General features: G+C 44.5%; 1 protein-coding gene across 4 annotated transcripts in view; it reads left to right on the top strand.

Moving 5' to 3' along the window:
- The first annotated feature begins 15,577 nt into the window (after positions 1 to 15,577).
- LRRC1 (leucine rich repeat containing 1) overlaps positions 15,578 to 24,375 on the top strand; it is a 164,240-nt gene continuing 155,442 nt past the window's right edge. The window contains exon 1 of one of the 4 annotated variants that reach the window (XM_051855609.3): positions 15,578 to 16,048. In XM_051855609.3, the coding sequence (XP_051711569.1) occupies positions 15,890 to 16,048 (159 nt within the window). In that variant the 5' untranslated portion in view covers positions 15,578 to 15,889. The other 3 variants (XM_089333141.1, XM_089333140.1, XM_089333139.1) reach the window with 3 other exon arrangements.

The following is a 24,375-nucleotide window of genomic DNA, read 5'->3' as shown; positions in this document are numbered from 1 at the left end:
CTACCAACCTTCTCTCTCTCTTTATATATACATATATATATCTGTATATATATATATATATATGCACACACATGCAGAAGATGCTTTGCAGTAGCTAATGCTAATGATGTTTTCCAGTTGCTAATGCTGCTCATTTCTGGGTGGTAGGAATTTGGGTCTTTTATTACTTTCTTCTTTTTAATTTCTTTTTATTGATTGATGTTTTAAATAATAACTATGGGTTATAAAAAAACATTACAAGGCAAAGCAAATCTCATCCAACTGGTTCAGCCAACCAACCAACCAATCAGGGCTGGAACTGAGGCGCCTAGGGGACAACATTTAAGGAGGCATTGCTTCTCAGAGGGCCCTGCAAGTACAGCTTAGATTTCCTTGCTCATCTCTCTGTAGTTCCAGGCAGCCCTGCAAACATTACAGGGGGAAGGCAGGTAAATACAGGTGAAGAACAGCTTGGTTGGAATTCTGCCTAGATGTGTAAATCATACTCCTTCTCTATGTAAATGATTCTTAGCAGTTTTTAACTGTCTCCAAAAATATCCATGAGTAAACACCTAGTTTTCCCATTCCTTTCTCTCAATGCAGCACATGCTGGATATATCACATGCTTTAGCCAAAGAAGGCACAGAAGGGGATGTGCTGTGGTCTTCTCCAGCATATCTTCCTCCCTCAGTTAGGACTTTCCTGATGGCCTCAGCTGAACAGTACAGCATGTCCTTCATCTTTCCGGCCCCTTTTTAATATCTGCCTGGAAGTGATCTGTTTGCAAATGTACCCACATTTTGTATACGTGATTTTATTTTGTACATTACCTGTTGACTGCTTGTCTTGCCTCATTAGAAAATAAGCTGGGGCCAGTGCTGTGGCGCTGTCGTGCAGCGGGTTAAAGCCCCAGCCTGCAGTGCCAGCATTCCATGTGGGGTGTTCCAGTCCCAGCTGCTCCTCTTCCGATTCAGCTCTCTGCTGTGGCCTGGGAAAACAGTGTAAGATGGCCCAACTCCTTGAGCCCCTGCACCTGTGTGGGAGACCCAGTGGGAGGCTCCTGGCTTTCGGCTTCAGATCAGCTCTGCTCTGGCCTTGCAGTCATTTGGGGAGTGAACCAGTGGAATGGAAGACCTCTCTCTCTCTCTCTAGCTCTATCTCTCTCTGTAACTCTGTCTTTCGAATAAATCTTTAAAGAAAAAAAAAAGGTAGAAAATAAGCTCTGCAGAGCTGCCCTCTTGAAAGCAAGAGGGAACACACTAGGTTTCTGTTAGTATTTGTGGAACACCAGAATGAATGGGTTCAGTGAATGACTGTGGATGTGGTTCTATTCACTGACAATATAAGCATGAATAAAATGCCATCTTTGCTCCCTAAAGAGTCCCTGTGCCAGACTCCCTCCCCCTCTGCCTCTGCTCCCAGCTATTTATTTGCCTCACACAATCATTATCTCAGAAATCCATACCTTTGGGTTTCTACTCCCTTTTATTTTATGCCTCAACTCTTGCCCAGTCATCAGGAAAATGCTTTTTCCATTCCTTAAGAAAAATACTCACTCTGACTGATGAGCATGAGAGGTGGTGCTAGTGATTACACATTTATCAAGAGAAAATTAATCTTAAAAATAGCAACAACTGCGGGGCTAGAGCTGTGGCACAGTGGGTAAAGCCACCCCCTGCAGTGCTGGCATCTCATATGGGCGCTGGTTCAAGTCCTGGCTGCTCCACTTCCGATCCAGCTCTCTGTTACGGCCTGTGAAAGCAGTGGAAGATGGCCCAAGTCTTTGGGTCCCTGCATCCACGTGGGAGACCTAGAAGAAGTTCCTGGCTCCTGGCTTTGGATAGGCGCAGCTCCAGCCATTGCAGCCACCTGGGGAGTGAACCAGTGGATAGAAAACCTCTCTCTCTCTCTCTTTCTCTCCACCTCTCTGTAACTCTGCCTTTAAAATAAATAAATTAACCTTTTAAAAAATAGCAACAATGGTACCATTAGCTGTGAACATCCATTAAATGTTTGCTATACACCCGACTATGCCAAGAAATTATAAGCATTGCCCAATTTAATCAGTGCAGATAAAGGAACCAAGGCAACAAAAAGTAACTTGTCCTGGTCACAGAGCTGGTAACTAGTCTGTACCCATGTTAGCCGAGTTCTAGAGCTGGGCTCTCCTGGGGGTAACAGAGGGTTTGCTGCTAATTTCCAACATAATCCACTCTATGGGATTTTCTCTCCATTTTCCTTCAAACCATAGGCAGAAGGAGACATTGCTGTCTTTACATTCCTCGTGTTCTGCACATAGAATGTCAGGGATGTCACAAAAAGATTAGCTGGGTATGTTTTCAATCATTACTAGTGTTAGAAAGTATTTTATCTACTTTTTAAAAAATTGTAATTAGGGTTGCAATAGAAGCAGAGGCTTCAGATTTAGTCATCCATAGTTCAAAATCTAGCATCTTTTACTGTGTAATGCTAGGTTACTCCTGTGCAGCAAGAGGACAATGGCATCAGTGTAATGAGAATAACCTGTGTTTGTAAGGTGCCTGCATAGAGTCTTGTTTAACATAGGTATTCGGTGAGCACCTCTCTCTTCATCTCTTTACTGCCCACCTTCACTTTGACTCTCCACTGTACCCCACACACATTTTAGCTACACTGTGTATATACCACCTGCGTTAGTTTTGTATTGCTGCTCAATAAATATCTTGTGATTTGGCAGCAACATTTATTATCTCAAATTTTCTGTGGGTCAAGGATCTGGAAACAGCGTATCTGGGTGATTCGGATCCAGACTCTCATGGAGAGGTCAGAGGTGCTGCAGTCATTTCAGCTCAATCCCCCAAGCTTATATGGCTGTTGACATGCTTCTGGAGAACTGCTTCTCAGCTTGCTCACGTGGACTTCTCCACAGGACTGTTAGGATCTGGCTCTTGCTTCTCCCAGAGCAAGCAACACTAATAAGACTGAGAGGGATGCTAAAGGGGAAGCTGTTGGCTTTTAAAATCTAACCTTGTAAGTAACATCCACACAAGTCAGTAAGTCCAGCTAACACTCGAGGGAAGCAAATATTTCAAGAGCATGAATACCAAGAGGTGGAGATCATTTGGACTACATTAAAGTCTGCCTATACCACATATTTTTAATTCTTATTGTTGATTTGAAAGAGGAAGAAAAAGAGAGAGGAGAGTCAGCAAGCTTCCAGTTGCTGATTACTCTCCAAGTGACTCAAAAGCTGGATGGGCTAGACGAAAGCCAGGAGTCTGGAACTTAATCCAGGTCACCCACTTGGGTTAGAAAGACCCAACTACTTTTCTTTTTAAGATTTATTTATTTTACTTGAAAGTCACAGTTACACAGAGAGAGGAGATGCAGAGAGGGGGGGGTGGAGAGAGAGAGAGAGAGAGAGAGAGAGAGAGAGGTCATCCATCCGCTAGTTCACTCTCCAGATGGCCACAATGGCCGGAGCTGTGCCAATCTGAAGCCAGGAGCCAGGAGCCAGGAGCTTCTTCTGGGTCTCCCATGTGGGTGCAAGGGCCCTAGGACTTGGGCCATCTTCTGCTTTCCCAAGCCATAGCAGAGAGCTGGATCAGAAGTGGAGCAGCCGGGTCTCGAACCAGCACCCATATGGGATGCCGGCACTGCAGGCAGTAGCTTTACTCACTACACCACAGCCATCACCTGCTGCTTCCCAGGGCGCATATTAGCAGGAAGCTGAAATTGGAAGTGAAGCTGGGACTCAAACTCAGGCCCTTTGATATGGGGTAAGGTTGTCCCAAGCAATGTCTTAATCACTGCACTAAACACCTGCCCCTGCATATTTTTAAATAGTTCACAGAGTCAGCCTAGGGATATGATCTATACATTCTTATTTTATCACTTCATAGAGAAAAGTTAATCTTGCCTTTATACAAAGGGTTTACATATTTCAGGAGTATAAATATTGTTAAGTCGGTTTGGGGCTTCTACCATAGAGCTTCAACACTATCGGCAAAATAATAATAATGACTTATTTTTCATAGTCTTACAGGTTATCACATCATCTGCATTCCATTCCCATTCTATGTAGTTATATTTTTCCTCCAGGTTCAGTTTGTTTTTTCTTTAAAACCATTTCCCCTTTGGCTGTCCTCTTGGTACATTTTCCACTTCCTTCTCTTTGGTCTACAGATGCACACAACCCAATTTCCTTCCTCTGGGAGTGCCAAAGATCAGGTAGCTAGTCATGGGGAAACACAAACACTACTCCTAGCTCACACTTGGAGGGCAACTTATTTATTATTCTTAACTAAGTCACAGTGTGCTTCAGCCACCTCCAGAGAGTGTCCTGCCATGGACAGTCTTGTCTTCTTGGTCTTTCTCCTGCTGGTCACCTTTAGTTATGGCAATGACTAGTCACATTAGCCTTCCAAGAGGGGATGAAATGGATCAAATAAATTTATACCCATTCAGATTTAAAACAAAGATGATATATACTATAGTTTGTGTAAGTGGTAAAACATCATAGATGTTAAATATGATTAGAAATATTAAAACTTTAATGTATAAATATTAAAACATATGTTTCATACAAATATTGCCTGCTTTGAGATTCAAAGGTCTAACAGTGGAATCTGACATTTCATGTTCTTTCGTTTTTATGAACTACTGAGAGGGCCTATTAAATTAGAGAAATTATTTATTTGTTGTGTTGTCTATAACTGCCAACCACTCTTAACAAATATGCTTTTGCATTATTTTTTCCAAGTAAAGAGGGAGAAAGAGACAGATGAATTTTTTTAAGATTTATTTATTTATTATTTGAAAGGCAGAGTTAGAGAGGCAGAGGCCAAGAGAGAAAGAGAGAGAGATCTTCCATCCATTGGTTCACTCCCCAAATGGCCACAACGGCAGGAGCTGCGCCGATCTGAAGCCAGGAGCCAAAGGCCTCCTTCAGTCCCTCACTTGGGTTCAGGGGTCCAAGGACTTGGGCCATCTTCTATTGCTTTCCTTAGCCATAGCAGAGAGTTGTATTGGAAGTGGAGTAGCCAGGACTCAAACCGGCACCCATGTACTTCAGGCGGAGGTTTTATGCACTATGCCACAGCGCTGGCCCCATAGATGAATATTTAAAGAAAGGAGGATAAGGAGCTCTGGGTAGGAGAGACTACTAACTGGGTAACATGTTGATAGTTACTTTGGGAAGTGGGAAATAAAAAGCGATAATGGAAAAATGGAGGTTCACAAAACCAAGAGCCTGGGACTGACATTGTAGTGTAATGGGTAGAGCCACTCACTGTGACGTCAGCACCCCATATGGGCAATGGTTTGAATCTTGGCTGCTCCACTTCCAATCCAGTTCCCTGCTAATGGCCTGAGAAAAGCAGTGAAAGATGACCCAAGTGTTCGGCCCTTGCCATCCGCATGGGAGACCCAGATGAAGCCTCTGGCTCATGGCTTTGGCCTAGCCCAGTCCGGCTGTTGCAGCCATCTGGGGAGTGAACCAGTAGATGGAAGATCTCTCTCTGTCTCTCCTTCTATGTAACTCTGGCTTTCAAATAAATATCTTAAAAAAGAAAAAAAAAAAAAAACCATGAAACAAGAACCTGATAGGATAACTTATGATGGTGGAATTTCCACCATTTATTTATGCTAACGGTATTCTTAGGAGGACATTTTGAAGAAGAGGAAAAATTATGGCGCTTTTACAGTTGTTAGGGACCTTATACTCACCTGCTCTGGTTGGACGTGAGAAGCCGAGTCAGAATAGGGGTGAATCTTTTGACTTCCAATGCTATTTTGTTGAAGAGCCACGGTAGAGACTCACTGAATTCTTTAAAAAAAAAAAAAAAACAACCTTTAATTTAATAAATATAAATTTCAAAAGTACAACTTTTGGATTATAGCAGCTTTCCCCCCCATAACCTCCCTCCCACCCACAACCATCCCATCTCCCACTCCCTCTTCCATCCCATTCTTCATCAACTGTGGATTTCTAGTAATAACTGTACTTACATCTGCTGTAAGAGAATTGACTTAACTTTTTAACTTAAAATATGAAGCTTCTTATTTTTTGTCTCACTTAAGACATTTAAAAATCTGAAATAAGCCTGTCAAGTAAATATTCCCTATATTCAATCTGTATATAGATCTTTAGCAAAGTATATGTTATAAATGAATTTTGTCCAATTCTAGTTACACAGTATGTCTGAGAGAGGTTAAAACTATCTGATGGGTTCACATTCTGATTGGCTTAGAACTTAAAGAATACTTTCTTCACAGGTGTTTGTTGGTTCAACTGTTTTAAAGCAATATAATATCATAGTCAAGACTCATATATTAAGCTTTGTGCATTAGATGTGTACCTACAAAATTGTCTGCAACTTCATTTTTCTCATAAAAAATCCATTTAACATTAAAATCCATTTAATCCTTTGAGTAAATTCTTTTTTTTTAATTTTTTATTTTTTTTGACAGGCAGAGTGGACAGTGAGAGAGAGAGAAAGAGACAAAAGGTCTTCCTTTACCGTTGGTTCACCCCTCAATGGCCGCTGCAGCCGGCGTACCGCGCTGATCCAAAGCCAGAAGCCAGGTGCTTCTTCTGGTCTCCCATGCGGGTGCAGGGCCCAAGGACTTGGGCCATCCTCCACTGTACTCCTGGGCCACAGCAGAGAGCTGGACTGGAAGAGGAGCAACCGGGACAGAATCCGGCACCCCAACTGGGGCTAGAACCCGGGGTGCCGGCGCCGCAGGTGGAGGATTAGCCTATTGAGCCACGGTGCTGGTCTGAGTAAATTCTTTTGACAAAGCAGCAAATCCTGGGAAAGTAGAAATCACTGTCCCTTTGAAATTTGCTATAAGATTAGGTAGCCTTGTGTTTGATTTTCTTAAAGCAGAGCCTTTCTTTAAACTGGCTCAGCTTATACCAATGATAGATTTTTAATAATATCACATCCTGATATTTCTACTGAAACTAATTTTTGCCTCTTTTAAGGTATTACAAAAACAAAAGAAATGTATTTGTCACAAGCCACACACATATTAAGAAAGTAAAAATTTTTACAACAAACAGATACTCTCTTAAACACATTTTTGCCTTGTATTTTGTGGAAAGAAAATGGAATCTTAATTAACTCAATTAAGGAAATAGGAAATAGTGATAGGAAATAGTATGAACCAATTAGAATCAAGTAGATCACTGGTCCCTAATGTAAATAAACATGACTGAATAAAACCTTATCTTATTACAAATACAATTGGGAGATGAAAAATAAGCTGTCTCTGATACTCATAACAGTTTAAATTTTTAAAAACTGTCAGTCTTGAGTCCGTCATTGCGGTGTAGTGGGTAAAGCTGCTGCCAGTGATGCCAGCATTCTACATGGGTGCTGATTTGAGTCCCTCCTACTCCATTTCTGATCCAACTCTCTGATAATGTACCTGGGAGGGCAGTGCAAGATGGCCTAAGTCCTTGGGCCCCTGCACGCACATGGGAGACCCAGATGAAGCTCTTGGCTCCTGCCTTCGGCCTGGCCCAGCCCTAGATGTTGTGGCCATTTGGGGTGTGAATCACTGGGCAGAAGATATATCTTTCTCTTTCTCTCCCTCTTTAACTCTGCCTTTCAAATAAGTACAAATAAATCTTTACAAAAATTGTCAGTCTGGAAGTTGAGTCTTTTTTTCTCTATTGAAGACAACTCTATCATTACCATCATAATACTATAAGCTGACTTGCTCTAAAGGTGACCTATTTTCCAATCAAGTTAGCAACAATTTTATGGGCGGTATAAACCTGACTGGAGAAATATGATATCCTTCAGGCTTATTTTAGTTAACTGCTCAACATATTTTTATTACTAGGGTTCTTGGAATTATTTGAATGGCACTGTTTATTAGAAATAGCAGTTTTGATATAGATCTCCTTTTCTCTTATTATTATGAATTAGACCTAGTAAAAACTGTCCACATTAATTTAATTTGTATTTTAGGAACTGTAAGTTTAGAGCAAAATGAGAAGACACTGATCTACATGACTTTCTTACATCTTTGTGGAACAGGGCAGAAAATAAATGAGGGATCTGTATTTAAATGAGAAAAACATACCTTTTGATCAAGTGAGGTATTGCATGCAACCGTGTTCTTTTAAACTTTAAAGCATTATACAAATGGAAAGCATTGCCACAACCCAAGGAAAGGCTGCTAGGGAGCTTCCTCTAGGCTTCACCCTATATGTTCCTGTTTAAATGGAGAAGACCATGACGCTGATGCAGAGGCCTAGAAAAAGACAGAAACAGGGGTGGGTGCAAGTTTTGATTGGGTCTTTTGATGCAACTCTTTCCTGTTGAAATACTTCACAGTCCCATATCTACGGATCTGTAATTTATGTCTTGTTTATCCATATTAAACCCTCAGATGGTAAGCTGTCTTTTGGCTGGTAAGTGGGCAGAGAGTACTGACAATGATAGCGCCTCATGTTTAGGGTTCTGCAGTATACAAGGTCTTTCTAATACATTAACCCACAATCATCTGAACAGTCCTTTGAAGGTGGCATTTATAATATCCTTTGTAGAACCAAAAAAAATGAATATTAGAGTTAAATATGTGTCACCCAAGATCTCATGCCTCATAATGGCAGATGGAAAAATTTGATGCAAAAGCATGAGTTCTTCATAACACCCTACGCAGCAGATAGCATCTGGCCCATTTCTACCACAGCAAAATGTTGTTCAATATTTGACTCATCATCAGCACATTTATTAGGAATTGAGGAAAAATAGAAATGAAAATGAAGCTCAAATTGCTCATTTGTAACTTCTCTGGAGAAGTGTATTGTAATCTTCATAGTGTGAAAATTTGGATTGTCCACACAGTGTTACAATCTGTGAAGCTAAATAAATATATGAATGTAACTTATAAAAAGCAAGAGAGAGTTTTATTTTTTCTCAGTAACAACTGAGTGGTTGCCATAAGACCAACCTTCCCACAGAAAGCAGTAATGCTGACAAAATATAGAGATCACCAATTTAAAGGTACTGGAGAGTGGCCAAAACCAAGAAGAAACTGAGGAGGAGTCTATGTCGGGAAGAGGGTGAATTGCTCATTTTTTTTTCTTGGTTTTGTCAAGTATACACAAGGCTCCACTACAAATATCAACTAAAGTTCATGCTTAGAGCAGTCTATTGGCTTGAGGTACCAAAGATCAGTGCTGGGGTAACTATGGCAGCTGGAAAATCAGGGGAGTGTAGACCTCTGGAGGGATTCAGTAAGAAAAGAAGCTCCAAATTCTGCACATATGTTTGCTGGTTGACCCTTCACTTCTGCATGCCCAGTCCAGAGCCAAGTAGCCTAATTCATAAAATATCTAAGGGGCAGGCATTGGATACATGAATTAAGATGCCATTTTGTATGCCTGCATCTCATATCAGAGTGCCTGGGTACAAATCCTGGCTCTGCTCTTGATTTGAGCTTCCTGCTAATATGTGCCCTGCAAGGCAGTAGGTAACAGCTTAAGTACCTGGGCCCCTGCCACCTATATGGGGGACCCAGTGGAGTTCCTGACTCCTGACTTTGACCTGGCCTAATCCCAATTGTTGCAGTTACTTAGGGAGTGACCGAAAGGATGAAATCTCTCTCTCTCTATCTCTCTCTGCCTTTCAAATAAATAAGTGTACACACATACACACACACTCACAATAACAAATAACAACACAAATTTCAGCTGTCATTCACTACAGAGAAAATGAGAGTTTGCAATTTTATGTCATTTAGCCTAACTGCCTGCTAAAATGAAACAATTTCCTGTTGGAAACAATTGCCAGTATACTATTTTAAAGATTAATTTTGATAGGTTGGTGTTGTGGTGTAGTAGATTAAGCCTCTGCCTACAGTTCCAGCATCCCTTATGGGCTCTGGGTCAAGTCCTGGGGGCTCTACTTCCAATTCAGCCCCTGGTAATGTGCCTGGGAAAGCAGTGGAGGATGGCCCAAATGCTTGGGCCCCAGCCCCGGCGTGGGAGTCCCTTAAGAAACTTCTGGCTCCTGCCTTGGCCTGGCCAGCTCTGGCCATTGTAGCCATTTGGGGAGTGAACCAGTGGAATGAAGACCTCTCTCTCTGTCTCTTTTTCTGTAACTCCACCTTTCAAGTAAAAAAATTAATTTTGATACATAAATTTTATATAAAAGTTTCTTTTTTAGTATATAGTTTGATGAGTTCAATAAATGTTTGCATCATTGTAACTACTACCACATTCAAGATACATATTTCTGTTACCCCCAAAAAATTCCCTCATGCCATTTGCTATCAATCTTTATCCCCAGATTCTCTCTCAAAACCCAAGTATATTCTGATCTAGGTTGTGCCACTTTATGTTAATATACATTTTCTAGAATTTTACATAAATTGAATCATATAGTATACACACGGCATCTGGCTTCTTTTGCTCAACATGTTTTTGAGATTTATCCACAATATTGCATATGCTACAAAGCAGTTTGATCCTTTTTATTGCTAAATAGTATTCCATCCTTTCAATGTACTAAAATACTTTCATCTGTTGATGAATATTTGGGTGGCTTCCATTTTTTATTAAATTTTTAAACGACTCCTGAGTATGTTTTCATTTTTCTTGTGTAAATAACTAGGAGCAGATTGGCCATATCATTAGGGTAAGAATATTCTTACAAGAAACTTCCAAACTGTTTTATAAAGCAGTTTTACTATTTTATACTCCCCCTAGTAATGTGTGAGTTGCCCAAATTTTCAGTAACACTTGGGATTTTCAGCCTTTTTTTTCTTTTCTATTTTTAAGTCATCATAGTAGATAGGCTATAATATCTCATTTCAAAATTCACCTGCTCAAACATCTGAATCCCTTTTTGCCTCTATTGTAACAGCTACTACTTTGGATTTTCACTTAAAAAAATTAATGATAAAACCACAAAACCAAAATATTAATTCAGAATTCATCATTCTCCTAACCTTAGAGGATAAGCTTTGTGAGGTTAACACTCTTCTTGTTCTTTGTTGTATTTTTAGTGTTTAGCAGAATGCCTGTTTTGTAGTATGTACATCTATTAGTTATTTGTTACTATGTAATAAATTACTCCAAATGTTATCAGCTTAAAGCAATTAACATTCATCATCTGTTTCTCAGGGTCAAGACTGGGGAGCAGATTAGTTGAGTGGTCCTAGGCCATGATCTACCAAGAGATTTCCATCAAGCTACCAGTTGGTGTGCCTGTCCTGTGAAGGTTTGACAGGGGCTGTAGGATTGGATTTTTTTTTAAAGATTTATTTATATATTTGAAAATTAGAGTTACACACAGAGAGAAAGAGAGGCAAAGGGAGAGGTCTTCAATCCGCTGGTTCATTCCCCAAATGGCCACAATGGCTGGAGCTGTGATCAGCGCCCGTATGGGATGCTGACATTGTTTTACCCACTATGCCACAGTGCCAGCCCTAGGATTGGCTTTTAACACGATTCTATCACAGAGCTAGTGGCACAAAGCCTTAGCTCCTTGCTAGCTGTTGTGAACGGTCCTCGATTATGCGCCACGTGGACCCCTCCACTGGACTGTTTAACATGCTAGGTGGCTTTCTTAGTGAATGATCTGAGAGAGAAAAAGAAATTGGTGACTCACACCAACCAGGTGATGTGGGTTGTTGGGACCTCCCTGGAGGCTGGCTACCCTATTGTATTTGTTGATTAGACTGATGTGTGTCTGAGATATTGCCATTTTATATATATATTAGACACATAATTATACATATATAATTTTGTTTAACCCTGACAACAATCCCATGAGCTACTGTGTGGGGAGCAACTCGGACTAGACTAAGTTACTGGAATTAAGACTTATTCTATGCATCTGCTCTCCCACAATATGGCGCTGGGAGAGAAGAAAACAGCTTCTACACAGCTGCCTCCAGTTCAGCCAATAAACTGTAGGACTTGCTCCTGATTGGAGGAGAGCAGCGTACTCGGCGTGTGGGCAGCCGAGTTGGGATTGGCGGAGGAGGACTATAAAGGAGGAGAGAGACGGCATGCACCAGGAACATCTAAGGGGAACATCTAAGGGGAACACCTGTGCAGCCCCCGAGAGAGCCGGCCGGCGGTGTGCCGCTCCCTTGCGGAAGTGGGGAATGTGGCCAGGGGGAACTGCCCTTCCACGGAGGTGGAAGGGACAGTAGCCAACCCGGGAAGAACCAGCAGCAAACCCGGGGAGGGCCGAGCAGACGAAAGAACAGCGCAGGGTCCTGTGTCGTTCCTCCACGAAGACGGGGAGCGACATAATGGTGCCGTGACTCGGATATGAAGCCTAGGCAGGGTTTAGTGTCGTTCCTCCATGAAGAGGGGGAGCGACACTACTGTCCTCACTAGAGAGACAATAAAACTGAAGCTTATAAAAGTAACCTGTCTAAGGCCGGCACTGTGGCACAGCAGGGGAAGCTGCTGCCTGCAGTGAGGGCATCTCATATATGTGAAGGTTTGAGACCTGTGGCTGCTCCACTTCCAGTCCAGCTCTCTGCTATGGTCTAGGAGAGCAGTAAAGGATGGCCCAAATGCTTGGGCCCCTGCACCCGTGTAGGAGACCTGGAAGAAGTTCCTGGCTTGGGTTTGGATGGGCCCAACTCTGGCCTTTGTGGCCATTTGGGGAGTAAACCAGTGGATGGAAGATTTCTTTCTCTGCCTCTGCCTCTCTGTAACTGTGCCTTTCAAATAAATAAATACATCTTAAAAAAAAAAAAAAGTAACCTGTTCAATTCTACAAAGCTATTATGTGGCATGGCCAGAATTAAAACACAGATCTCTTTATCCTCAAAGGCTGTGAAAATATGGTTCACAGTGAAAATGAATGAATGAATTACATTAATCCAACAAGAAACTGATTTAGATGAACTTTTTTTTTTTTAAGATTCATTTATTTATTTAAGAGGCAGAGTTACAGAGAGAGAGAAGGAGAAACAGAGATAAAGGTCTTCCATCTGCTGGTTTACTCCCCGAATGGCTACAAAGGCTGGAGCTGGGCTGATCCGAAGCTAGGACCCAGGATCTTCCTCTGGGTCTCCCACATGGGCGCAGGGACCCAAGCACTTGGGCCATCTTTCACTGCTTTCCCAGGCCACAGCAGCAAGCTAGATCAGAAGAGGAAGCAGCATGGGACTTGAACTGGTACCCATATGGGATGCCGGCACTGCAGGTGGAGGTGCCACAGAGCTGCCCCCTAGATGGACTTCTAATACTTATTGAATCAGATTCATTTGTATATAGAAATTATATCAGGAAAAAAGAAATTCCAAACTCTTCAGGTAAATAGAGACCTAATTGGTGGGGGCCAGTGCTGTGGCTTAGGGAGTAAAGCAGTTGCCTGCAGTGGTGCTATCCCATATGGGCACTGGTTCAAGTCTCCACCTCTGATCCAGCTCTTTGCTATGGACTGGGAAAGCAGTAGAAGACGCCCTAAGTCTTTGGGTGAGAAGAAGCTCCTGGCTCCTGGCTTCGGATCGGCCCAGCTCCAGCCAGCTCCAGCCGTTGTAGCCATTTGTGGAGTGAACAAGGAGATGGAAGACCTCTCTCTTCCTCCTCTATAACTGCTTTTTATATAAATAAATAAATCTTTTTTTTAAAAAAAGACAGACCTAATTGATTTCTTATTCTATGTTTGACAAGTGTTGATTTCATTTTTTTTTCTCTCTTGCCAAGACTGTCCCAAATTCTAATCCTCGGAAACAAGGAAAGTCAAGAATTCTTCCATTGACTGCTCAGTCAATTCTATAGACTTTGTGGATCATTTAGTGAGCATAGGGCACTGTAGGCAGCTTCCTGGATCTACAAAGCAAGTCACACAGTGTCTTTGGGACTAAGGTGATACAAAAATAATCACAATACAGAAGTGTTAGCACCTTGGAGAGGCACACAGGGAATGCAGTCTGAGGTTGGACTTTTTAAAAAGACCAGACATATCCTTAAAAAACTTTTGGCATTTATTAAAATAATCTAGTGTGGCAGTCTCTGGAAATCAACACTAGATAACAGAGCAAGTCAGCCTGATTTAAAAGCAGTTGGAAAACTTGGAAAAAAAAAAAAAAGACTTGTTTATCTTTCTGGACATCTCTCAGCTAGGAACCAGTTTTCCAAGAAAGGTGGCAGAAAAAGGGCTTTACATGTTTCCAGAATGCAAGAATGAGGGAGGAGGAGTGGCGGTTCAAAGTCCAGGTAGCCTTCCCTGAGAATGCAGGAATCAAATCAGGACAGACAAAAAGAGAGGGTGAAGTGGGTAGGGTAGCAGGAGCTTGGGGATTGACTGGAATGAGACTTGAGGTGATAAGGGTGGGGTTGAAAGGAAAGCCGAACCCCTCCTCACCCGTCGGGAAGAAAGGCACGCTCCTAGTACATTCCAAAGGATTCAGCGTTGCCTCCTAAACCGCTTCATCGCCGAACTGACAGGAAAGTTTGCAAACTAGTTTCAGGACAAACTTGGCCATTGAGCATGCTCGGCGTTTTCAGTCTTCTGCAGAATTGGGAATTCCCTGGCTCCAGATTTTAGCTATAGCAGCTCTGGGGCTGAGCGAGTGTGAGAGAGCCGGCCTGGTGACGCGGCAGGGGCCACAGGTGGAACTTTGAGTATACTTTAGGACAAGGGCTAGCCGGGCTGGGAGTCGGAGGAGACCTCCCCACCCCCACCCCAAAACCATGCATTCATGCGACTGGCCTTGACTGGTAACCCTTTGGGAAGAAGCGAGTTTGGTTATTCGGAGATGGGGATTGTGGTGCAGACGGTTACAGAATAAGGGCAGTTCGGGGTTCCGGTCCGGGGCCAGAGAATGGTAGTAGCGAGCTTGCCAGGTCCTCCCCAGCGACTCCTAGGGCTGCCTATTGCCCTTGTAAGGGACGGCTGTCATCGCAGAAAGGCAGAAGCCGGGTGGAGGATGCTCACTCGGCATCCTCTCCCTCCGCCCCAGCCCAGGAGAGTCGCCAGGCGCCAACGTCCGGCTGGGCTGACCTCGGCTCACAGCCTCACCTTCGGCGGCGCGTTTCCGCACGTGGGCTCCTGGCGGACAATCGCACTCTCTGACTCCCACGCTCCTGGTGGCATGGACAGGGCGATTTCCTGGTGTTGTGCATACGAACAAAACCAAGGTTGCGGAAGACCGGCTCCCCGGGCCGCGGAGTCTGCAGGCGGTGCCCGAGCCCCGGGTGGGGACGTGGCCCGCTCGCCCCTCTGGGGCTGCTGTGAGCCGCGAGTACACGAGTGCCTCAGCGGCAGGTGAGCCACCCGACCGCCTCACCTCGCGGCGCCCACTGCCCGCATGGGGTGCCCCTTTCTGACCCCGGAAGAGAAAGTTGTTGTGGGGAAGGGAGGTGAGAAGACAGCGAGTTGAGTGAAACTAAAAATCAAAGTTGTCCTCCTCCCCTCAGGCCGCCTCAACTTTGCCTTGAGCCCCTTCAGAGACTCCCTGGCTCAAAAAAGCCCGACGCTACCCGAAGTCCGGGCCGGAGTCTGGGGACAGCCCAGCGGCCGACCCACAGGTTTCCCGACCCCCTCCAGACCCAGGTCTCTAGGAAAACCCGGAGCGGAGCATCCCCGGGAGGGGAGACGCCCTCGGCGCGCACCCCGCAGCGCGCATGCGCAAGGCGCGCGGTGGCTGCGAGTCGGAAGCTTCGCGCGGTGGCGGCGGCTGCGGCGGCGACTGGAGGGTGGGAGGGGACGCACCGGCTGGCTGGCGGGCGGGGGCTCTGGGGCGCGACAGGGGCGCCCGCCCAGGGTTCCTTGGAGCGTTTCGTACTGCGGAACCCGGCGCGGGGAGTGAGCGAGCCTGAGAGCCAACAACGAGCGCGGAGCGGGCAGCGGGCGGAGCGGAGCGGAGCCGCCGGGTAGAGCGGGCTCGGAGCCCCCGGGTCTGCGCGGCTCGGGACCTGGCGGCGGTGGGGGCGGCGATGTTCCACTGCATCCCCCTGTGGCGGTGCAACCGTCATGTGGAGACCATCGACAAGCGCCACTGCTCCCTGGTCTACGTCCCCGAGGAGATCTACCGCTACGCCCGGAGCCTGGAGGAGCTGCTGCTGGACGCCAACCAGCTCCGCGAGCTGCCTGAGGTGAGTGTCCGGCCTCACCTGCGCTCCCCCGGCCCTTGTAGCTCCTCTCCCTTCTCCTCTCGTCCAGCGCCCTCTCCCACCTGCAGACCCCGGCCTGCCCTCGGGGCGTGCTGGAACCCTCTGCTGCATTCACCTGCTCCTTTCCCCCCTGGCGTCTCTACGCCCATCCTTCCCCCAGTGAAAGTTCTTTTCCGTTTTTATACGATGTTTTCCGAGTAGTCACTAGAGCCTGTGCGATCGGAGAAACGTTTTGGTGGGCTATCAGGTAGCTTAGATACTCGTCTAGGTCTTAACACCCGGCACTTGTGTCCGGGCAGGTGAGAAGCCTGGTGGTTGGGGCAGTTTCCAGCTAGCCGGAGGCTACCGAACGCCACATCTCGTCCCCGGGGGCGGGCCTCTTCGCCCCGGTGTGTCCCCGACCCCTTGCCGGGGCGCGCCCCCCCTTTGGCCGAGTAAGTCCTAGAGGACCTTGAGACCCGGGCAGGCGCAGGTGAGCCGCACTATCTCGGCATCTGGGGAGGAATGTGCTCCCAGGCCTTATCGCGGGTGGGCTGTGCTCAGGAGAGCTGTAGCTGGGCCGGCCTGCCGTGGTCCTCTGGAGGACGCGACGTAAGGGGGCAGGGGCAGAGCCGGGCCTGGGGAACTGCGGGCAGGTAGGTGCCCCCGATGCCCGCCGCTGGGGGCCTGCCTGCGTGGACCTGTTGCGTGCTAGGAGCGGCGATGAACGTCAGCCAAGAGGCTCTGCCCGCAGCCTCTCCTGGAGCAGCCACGTTCAGCCTGCTGCCTTGTGTCCTGGCAGCGATGCGTTACCTCGCAGGAGTTGTTTATCACTCTACCGCGGCCCAACCTGTTGAGGGGACCTGTGCTGGTTGTGGTGTTATAGAGGGCCAGGGGACTGCGGACTTCTTTCTGACCTTCGAGTTTGCCTGGGGACCGAAGCTTTACTCACCCTTAAGGAGGAAGGTAGTGTGTGTGCAGGAAGTCAGCGTGTAGAAAGTAACCGAAAGGTGTGCAGGAAGTAGGGAGGCTTCTGGGAGTCGGGGAGGGGATCTGAAAGGCCCGAACGAAACATCTTGCTTGTCCTTTAGTTAACACAATCCAAGCCATTTTCACAGACAGGAGTGGTTCGTTCTGGCAGGTTAGAGTGACCTGACATGTTCTTCAGCGCTGACAGTGTGTGAAAAGTCAGCACTGTATGTTTTCCCTCATCGTTTCAAGTACTGTTGCTGTTCTTGGATTAACTTTCCTTGGTTCATGTGGAATTGATTGGATGGTTTGCTCTGTGTAATCACATAGATTATCCTCACTAGGATCTTTGCAAATCACCTCTTCCCTCCCCTCTACCGGGCTTTATTTATTTTAGAAGCAGAAAAGCCATCCAGTTCCCTCAGGCATTTATTATTTTGCAGACATTTTCAAACACATGGTTTTCACTGGCCTTTGCTTCCTTAAGTTTGACTTAAGTCCTAAGCTCACTCAACTGCTTTAAGTTGTGTAATTTTAGGCATTGAAATATAGAACGTGTAATTTAATACTTTTTAAGGGCTTCAGCATGAAGTTATTAAAGATCGAGTGTGTTATTCAGCTAGAGATGTTTCCGTGCTGGTTGTGGTATTTGTTTGTTTTGTTTTGTGGAACTGGAGGATTTCCTTTGACTGGATTAGCCTTTCTTTCCTTTCTGCAGTTGCTGGGTTTTCTTGTAGTGTTGGGGAATTCAATTTGGCATGGGAAATTCAGGGTTTTGGAAGTGCCAGGTATTTCTACGATTGTAAATAGAAACTTCTCAAAGACTCAGAAAACAGTCTGATGGCACTCTGTAAAAACAGTAAATAAGCAAGCTTTTCAAAGGCTAGAGATGGTCTTGTTTGGGGAGTAATTACTACTTTCACAGCTCTTAAATTAGTATTAACATTTTTAGGTTGTGTAAAGTCTACCTGTTTTTCCCCCGTCTGGGTGCCTGGGTGTGTACATGCCAGACACCTGGCAATCACAGTTGCTCCTTCCATTCACATTGTTTTCGAGAGCTATCTGTTGTTTTGGCTCTGAGGTCAGTTGTTGTAATGCACTACCACTGCTCATCACTGCCCTGCCACTTCCCCAAACACATTTCCTTACCTGCCCCATCACCTGTGAGTCTCTCTTGCTGACAGACGGCCGTACCAGCTGTGTGTTCTCCTCCTGTAATTTGTTTGGAAGCACAGCCAAGGCGGAAGCCTGCACCCCCTACCCCGACAGCAAAGTCAGATCCTCTCTCCAGGCCAGGAAAATGACAGCTACGTTCTTTCCTCTGAAAGATCTGCAACCTCTGATTTCCTCCAGTATCCTCATTTCATAAATTGAGACTCAGAGTTGAAATAACTTTCTCATTGCTAGCCAGTCAGTTAGGTGCAGGTGCTGGTCACCTCGTGCGTTCAATTGTCAGCCAACTGGTATTGATCCCAATAAACAACTAGAAGGAATCTGGCCTATTCCTTTTCTTACACTCATCAAACCTTCAGTTCTTTAGCTCCTTCAATTTTACTTAGGTCATTAAGACTTGGCCTCATCAAACGTTTATTTGTCCTCCTCTATTTACTAGTTACTGGGAATAGAGAGATTAGGTGTGATTCCCATGAGCTGTTCACAGCTGTGTGGGGAGGCCGATGACTCTAATACAGATGTAGTGATTGTGGGGTGGAGAGGGCGGCACAGTTAATCAGACTGCTCACAGGGAGTGATGGTTACTTTCTCAGTCTAATCTTTGTGCTTTATCATGCTTACTGGTGGCTCAGGCTTGTGACAGCTTCTCCACTGCTGTCCTGCAGAGAGAGCTTCTCAATTCTCATTTTTAGCTTGGCCACAGGGTGATAGCATCGCCATCCCATTGCCCTGCTTTCTGCAGTTGGATCCTTTTGAGACTTGCACTATTAGAGACAGTCTCACTCCAACCTGTTTGAAGTGCTGGCTGGTTTGTATTCTCTCTTGTGAGCACATACACTGGCATCAGTAGGTCTTGTTCAATAAACAGTTATTTATGTCTTGAGTGATTGTCGCTGCAGCTTATAAAACAAACTTCCTCTGCTTTTTTCTCTTCCTGTGAGCATGCCACTGCTCCTGCATCCATCCTTTTCCAGCATAGTCAGAATATTCCAGTTGGAAGGGATTCAGAAATAGACATCTGTATGATGAAGTTGTTTTGTTTTGCCTGCCCTACAGGCTCCTTGCTTCATTGCTTCCAATGCCATTGGCTGTCTCCTTGGTATATACCAATTCGCAGCTACTTTGAATAAGTCTGTTTTCATTGTGAGCTCTGTAGCTCCAAGAAAGTGCTTAGTGTCTTAGGCAGCAGATGTTTTAATGTGCCCAAGGCTTCATAGCTTAAAATAGTTTCATCTTGTCACCTCTTAGAGTTCGCCAGATAATGTTATCTCAAATACCTTTCTTTTCCCATCATTCCTCATTCTCATATCCTGCTTAATTTTCTCTCCTATCCTCTAGATCACGTGTTGCCACCTAATTCTAGACTAACTACAGGAGTGAGGTGGTCTTTGAGGAGCCCATGGAAAATGCATATTATGAAAAAGCTTCATAGATTTCAAAATTTCTTGCACCAAAGGGAATGGATTTTTTTATTTCCATTTTGCCACACCTTTTGGAAGTCCCTCATACTTGATTATTTGCTCTGTTCCTCCTACTGCAATGTCAACTCCATGAAGGTGGGGTGTTCAAGGCTGAATTCAGGACAGTACTGGTATAGTATAGGCACTCAAATGCTGTTGCATGAATGAGTCCTCATGTGTATTGTCAAGGGGAGGCTGCCCTTGTTTCTTAGTCATTGTAATTCTCCCTGCTGTGGTCTGAGTTTTGTATACAAGTCTGTTGAAACTAGAGAAGACACAGAGTCTTCTTTTAGAATTCAGTGGCCACATCTACCAGTCTTTGTTCTCTGGCCCTTCTGTGCTGGGCAACTTTGACCGCCTTATCTCTGAAATCTTTTTTTTTTTTTTAATGCATTGTAAGCATATTGTCTACATATTGTCTACAATCGCCCACTGTGATCTGTTAAGAGGATGTCCATCCCCACTTGGAATAAGTCCCTTTTGTCTCAAATTCACCATGTTTCAATTTAGGTCTTGTCTTCCTAACTGGCTTCTTTTCCCATCAGTTCTGTGAAGGGTCATTCTTCCTGTCTCACAGGTCCAGGGACTTAGCTTTGATCCTTCCTTCTGTCTGTGGGTCCTGTCACCATATCTTGACTTCTTTCAAAATGTTGCCTTTCGTCTGTCAGTCTCCCTCACCAACTTGCTTGGTTTACCTGGACTCACATTGACCATGGCTGGATGCCTTCTGCCAGAGCTCTTCAGGACCCCCACCCCAACTTAAAAAAAATAACTTTAAGGTATACAAATTTCATGCATTTTATAAATATACATTAGGAACATAGTGATTCTTCCCACAGGACTTGTCTTGACGGGGTAGAGAGCAGAGGTTCTGGTTTCAGATATTTCAAAACACTGTCCCATTATTGCACACTTTCTTTGACCTGTGGTTTCCTCAGATTTTAGAGTTTAGTTACCTTATAGGATTATTCTAGAGATTCAACCAATTTTGTGCATAAAGCACTCGAAACGTCAGCACAGAGTTAGATCTGAGATATCTTCAGTTATATATACACACTGTAACAACAGCTCTTATTACATACCAAAAGGGTTTCTTAAACTTGGATTTGAAGACATTTTCCTGAGAGATTAAGTTTTCTTTTTAAACCAGAATTAAATTTTAATGCTTATTTCATTAATAATTTAAAAATTACAATGTGTAACATCGAGCTGACTTATAATTGGGTAGTATCATTAAGATTTTATTGCCTATGTTTGAACACTCTTTTAATTGTCTAGTCAAGCTAATGAGGGAAGAACAGAAATGAGCATATTATAGAAATAATGTGCTAGGGTGAGATGATGGCTGGAAGTTTTGTGAGCAAAGGTTTTCTGAAAGTTTGTTAGAGAAAAGTGATGGGTAGCTGAAGGGTCACAGAGCCCATGTGGCAGAGGCATGCAGAAGGCAAAGGCAAGGGGCCCGTGCCGTGTTATGCTTAATATATTCTGAGCAACCAGGCAGTGTATGCAGAATTGCGTCTTCATTATTTGTCATGGTAAATTAACTTTGAGTTCTCTTTTATTTTTATTACACTTTAAAAATGTTTATAGTTTTATAAAGTATAGGGAAGGGCATACATAATTTATGTTTGAACATACTTTTATAACATTATAATAAAAGATCAATTATTTTTAAAAACATTTTATTTTAATTAGTTTTTAACAGTTTCAATGTGACTTGTAGATACAATCCTAAGAACATAATGACATGCCCTTCTTCTCTCCCCTTTCCCTCCCTCCCGCCTTTCTTCCTTTCTCTTTCTTTTTTTTAGTTTTTGAGATGACATATTTTAAGTTTACATTACAGTAAAAAAAGGCTTAAAACTTCACTGAATAAGAATTTTAACAAGTAAAAAGCAAAAAGACCCTAGTTTAGTAACAATATAGAGCAGCTATAAACAGTAATTGAATGGAAAAATGACCACTTCACCCATATACAGTAAATTTTAAAGTAATAACAGATCTTTAAAACTATAGTAGTATAACTTTTTTTTTTAAGATTTATTTATTTGAAAGGCAGAGTTACAGAGAGAGAGAGAGAATGAGAATGAGAACGAGAGAAAAAGAGAGAGAAAGAGAAAGAGAAAGAGAAAAAGAGAGGTAGGTGTCTTCTATCTGCTCATTCAATCCCCAAGTGGCCCCAGTGGCTGGAGCTGGGCTGATCTGAAGCCAAGAGCCTGGAGCTTCTTCCAGGTCTCCCATGTGGGTGCAGGGGTCCAAGCACTGGGTCTATCTTTTACTGCTTTCCCAGGCCATGGCAGGGAGCTGGATTGGAAGAGGAATAGCCGGGTCTGAAATTGACGCCCATATGGGATGCCGGAACTGCAGGCAGTGGCTTTACCTGCTACACCACAGTGCTGGCCCCTAAAACATTCTTTTAAAGGTTCATTTATTTGAGAGGCAGAGTTACAAACAGAGAAAGGGAGATACAGGGAGAGAGGTGTTCTATCTGCTGGTTCACTCCCCAGATAGCCACAATGGCTAGAGCTGGGCCTATCTGAATCCAGGAGCTGGGAGCTTCTTCTAGGTCTCCTACATGGATGCAGGGGTCCAAGCATTTGGACCATCTTCCAATACTTTCCCAGGACATGAGCAGGGAACTATATTGGAACTGGAGTAGGTGGAATTCCAACTGGTGCCCTTATGGGATGCTGGCACTACAGGCAGAGGCTTAACTTACTATGCCACAGCACTGGCCCTAGCAGTATAATATGCTTAACCATTGGTTTGACAAAGTTATAAAACAAAGTTTTATAAAACCATATTTGCAACAATACTGATACACACAAACTTATTTTTATTTTTTCTTCTTGTTTTTTAAATTGTAGCACCCACATACAAGGGAGAACAGGCAGTGTTTGTCTTTCTGTATCTGGATTATTTCACTAATATGGTGTCCTCTGGTTGTGTTCATTTTGCTGCAAATGGTAGAATTTCGTTCGTTTTTATAGCTAAATAATATTCCATTGTTTGTACACACTACATTTTCTTTATCCATTCATGTGATGATGGACACCCTGGTTGATAACAAATGTTGGCTATTGTGAACAGTGCTGTTGTAAACATGGTGGTGCAGGTATCCCTTTGATACATTATGTTCAAGTAAAAGATCAATTATTTAAAAAAAAATGTCTAGGGGAAGTTAGTTAAAATTGCTTAGGGGAAAGGGAGTCCAGTGGATAATTTTCCCCTTAAGGTGCTTTTTCTCCTTTCTTAGCTATCCTGTTGCTGTTTAAGTTTAGCTCTTCATTGTTTTCTGTGTTGGTCCAAGCTCCTTCCTTCTCCCCCTACCTCATCCCCAGCACTTAATAAAGGTGAGAAAACTGAGATTTAGAACAGATGTAATTTGCTCCGGGTTAGTGGAGATTAGAGGACTTTGATCAAGAAACGTTTAGTGAATATCTGTGGCATATTAATCAAAATAGCCACGACTTATTAAGATATGACTGTCGGCCGGTGCCGCGGCTCACTAGGCTAATCCTCCGCTGTGCAGCGGCAGCACACCAGGTTCTAGTCCCAGTTGCCCCTCTTCCAGGCCAGCTCTCTGCTGTGGCCCGGGAGTGCAGTGGAGGATGGCCCAAGTCCTTGGGTCCTGTACCCCATGGGAGACAAGAGAAGCACCTGGCTCCTGCCTTCGGATCAGCGCGGTGTGCCGGCCGCGGCGGCCATTGGAGAAGACCTTTCTCTCTGTCTCTCTCTCACTGTCCACTCTGCCTGTAAAAAAAAAAAAAAAAAAAAAAAGTGTACTCCAAGCATTGCTTTAAGTGCTTTGCCTATATCAGTTCTCTAACACTGAGTAACAACCCACAACCCACTTTAGCCATTCTAAATCCAGTATTGCCCGTGTAGAAATGGAGAGTGACGTAAACTTGGTGCGAGAGGTCTGTTGAAGAGGCTTAGCGTAGGTTATTCTGGAGAGAGCATTTGACTGCTGCCTCCTGTGGGCGTTCCCTGCTGTGCTGCCTTGCCTGCCTGGGAGCCTGGCTGTGACACTGAGGAGGCTGCCTCTGCAGAATTCAGTGTTGAGGCACAGCACACCCTCTGAGGAGCAGAGGGGGAGGTTTTAGTGGTGGTGATACACAAACCAGACTGAAAGGAGGAAAAAACACGTCATTGTCATTGTTACCCAAAGCCACCTTATCCAGGCATAGAGGTTGGGGAATGCCTGAGTGGTTAGGAAACTGGAGAAGGGCCTACAGCCAGATCCTGGAGACAGGGCCCATTTTTCCTGAGGCAGTGAACTCCATTCCTTAGCTGGGGTGGCTCCTGGAAGGCGTCTAAGCAAGAGGGGCAGTACAGCCAGGTCTTGGGGAAGGTAAATCTGGGGCAGAGGAGAGGGTAGAGTGGTGGAGACCAGGCAAGAGCTGCTAGCAGAGGTCTAGTCCAGAGAAAGCCATAGAGTGCCTGTGGGATGAACAGGGAGTTGGCTTCACCAAAGGTTTTAATACTGGGGTCTCTCTGCCCTTCCTTATGATTCTCTTTCTGATGTGCCATATGCTGCCCTCTATGTGGTGCTGAACCATTTGAGGTGCTTCGTAAATACTTTTGGGATACCAGGAATAGGGCATTTGCCTCCTTTGTGTGAACGCATTTTCCTTGACTATGGCCTGTGCCTGTGTGCAGTTTGTAAATTTCTCACTAAAACATGGCAAGCTTTGTGTAGAGGGATTGGCTTGGGGGAAAGATGGA

This window comes from Oryctolagus cuniculus, chromosome 5 (assembly GCF_051225735.1).
Source record: "Oryctolagus cuniculus isolate XC-2025 breed Fujian yellow rabbit chromosome 5, ASM5122573v1, whole genome shotgun sequence".
Classification (NCBI taxonomy): domain Eukaryota; kingdom Metazoa; phylum Chordata; class Mammalia; order Lagomorpha; family Leporidae; genus Oryctolagus; species Oryctolagus cuniculus.
Note: the sequence above shows the minus strand (reverse complement) of the source record. Positions and strands in the feature narration are given on the sequence as shown.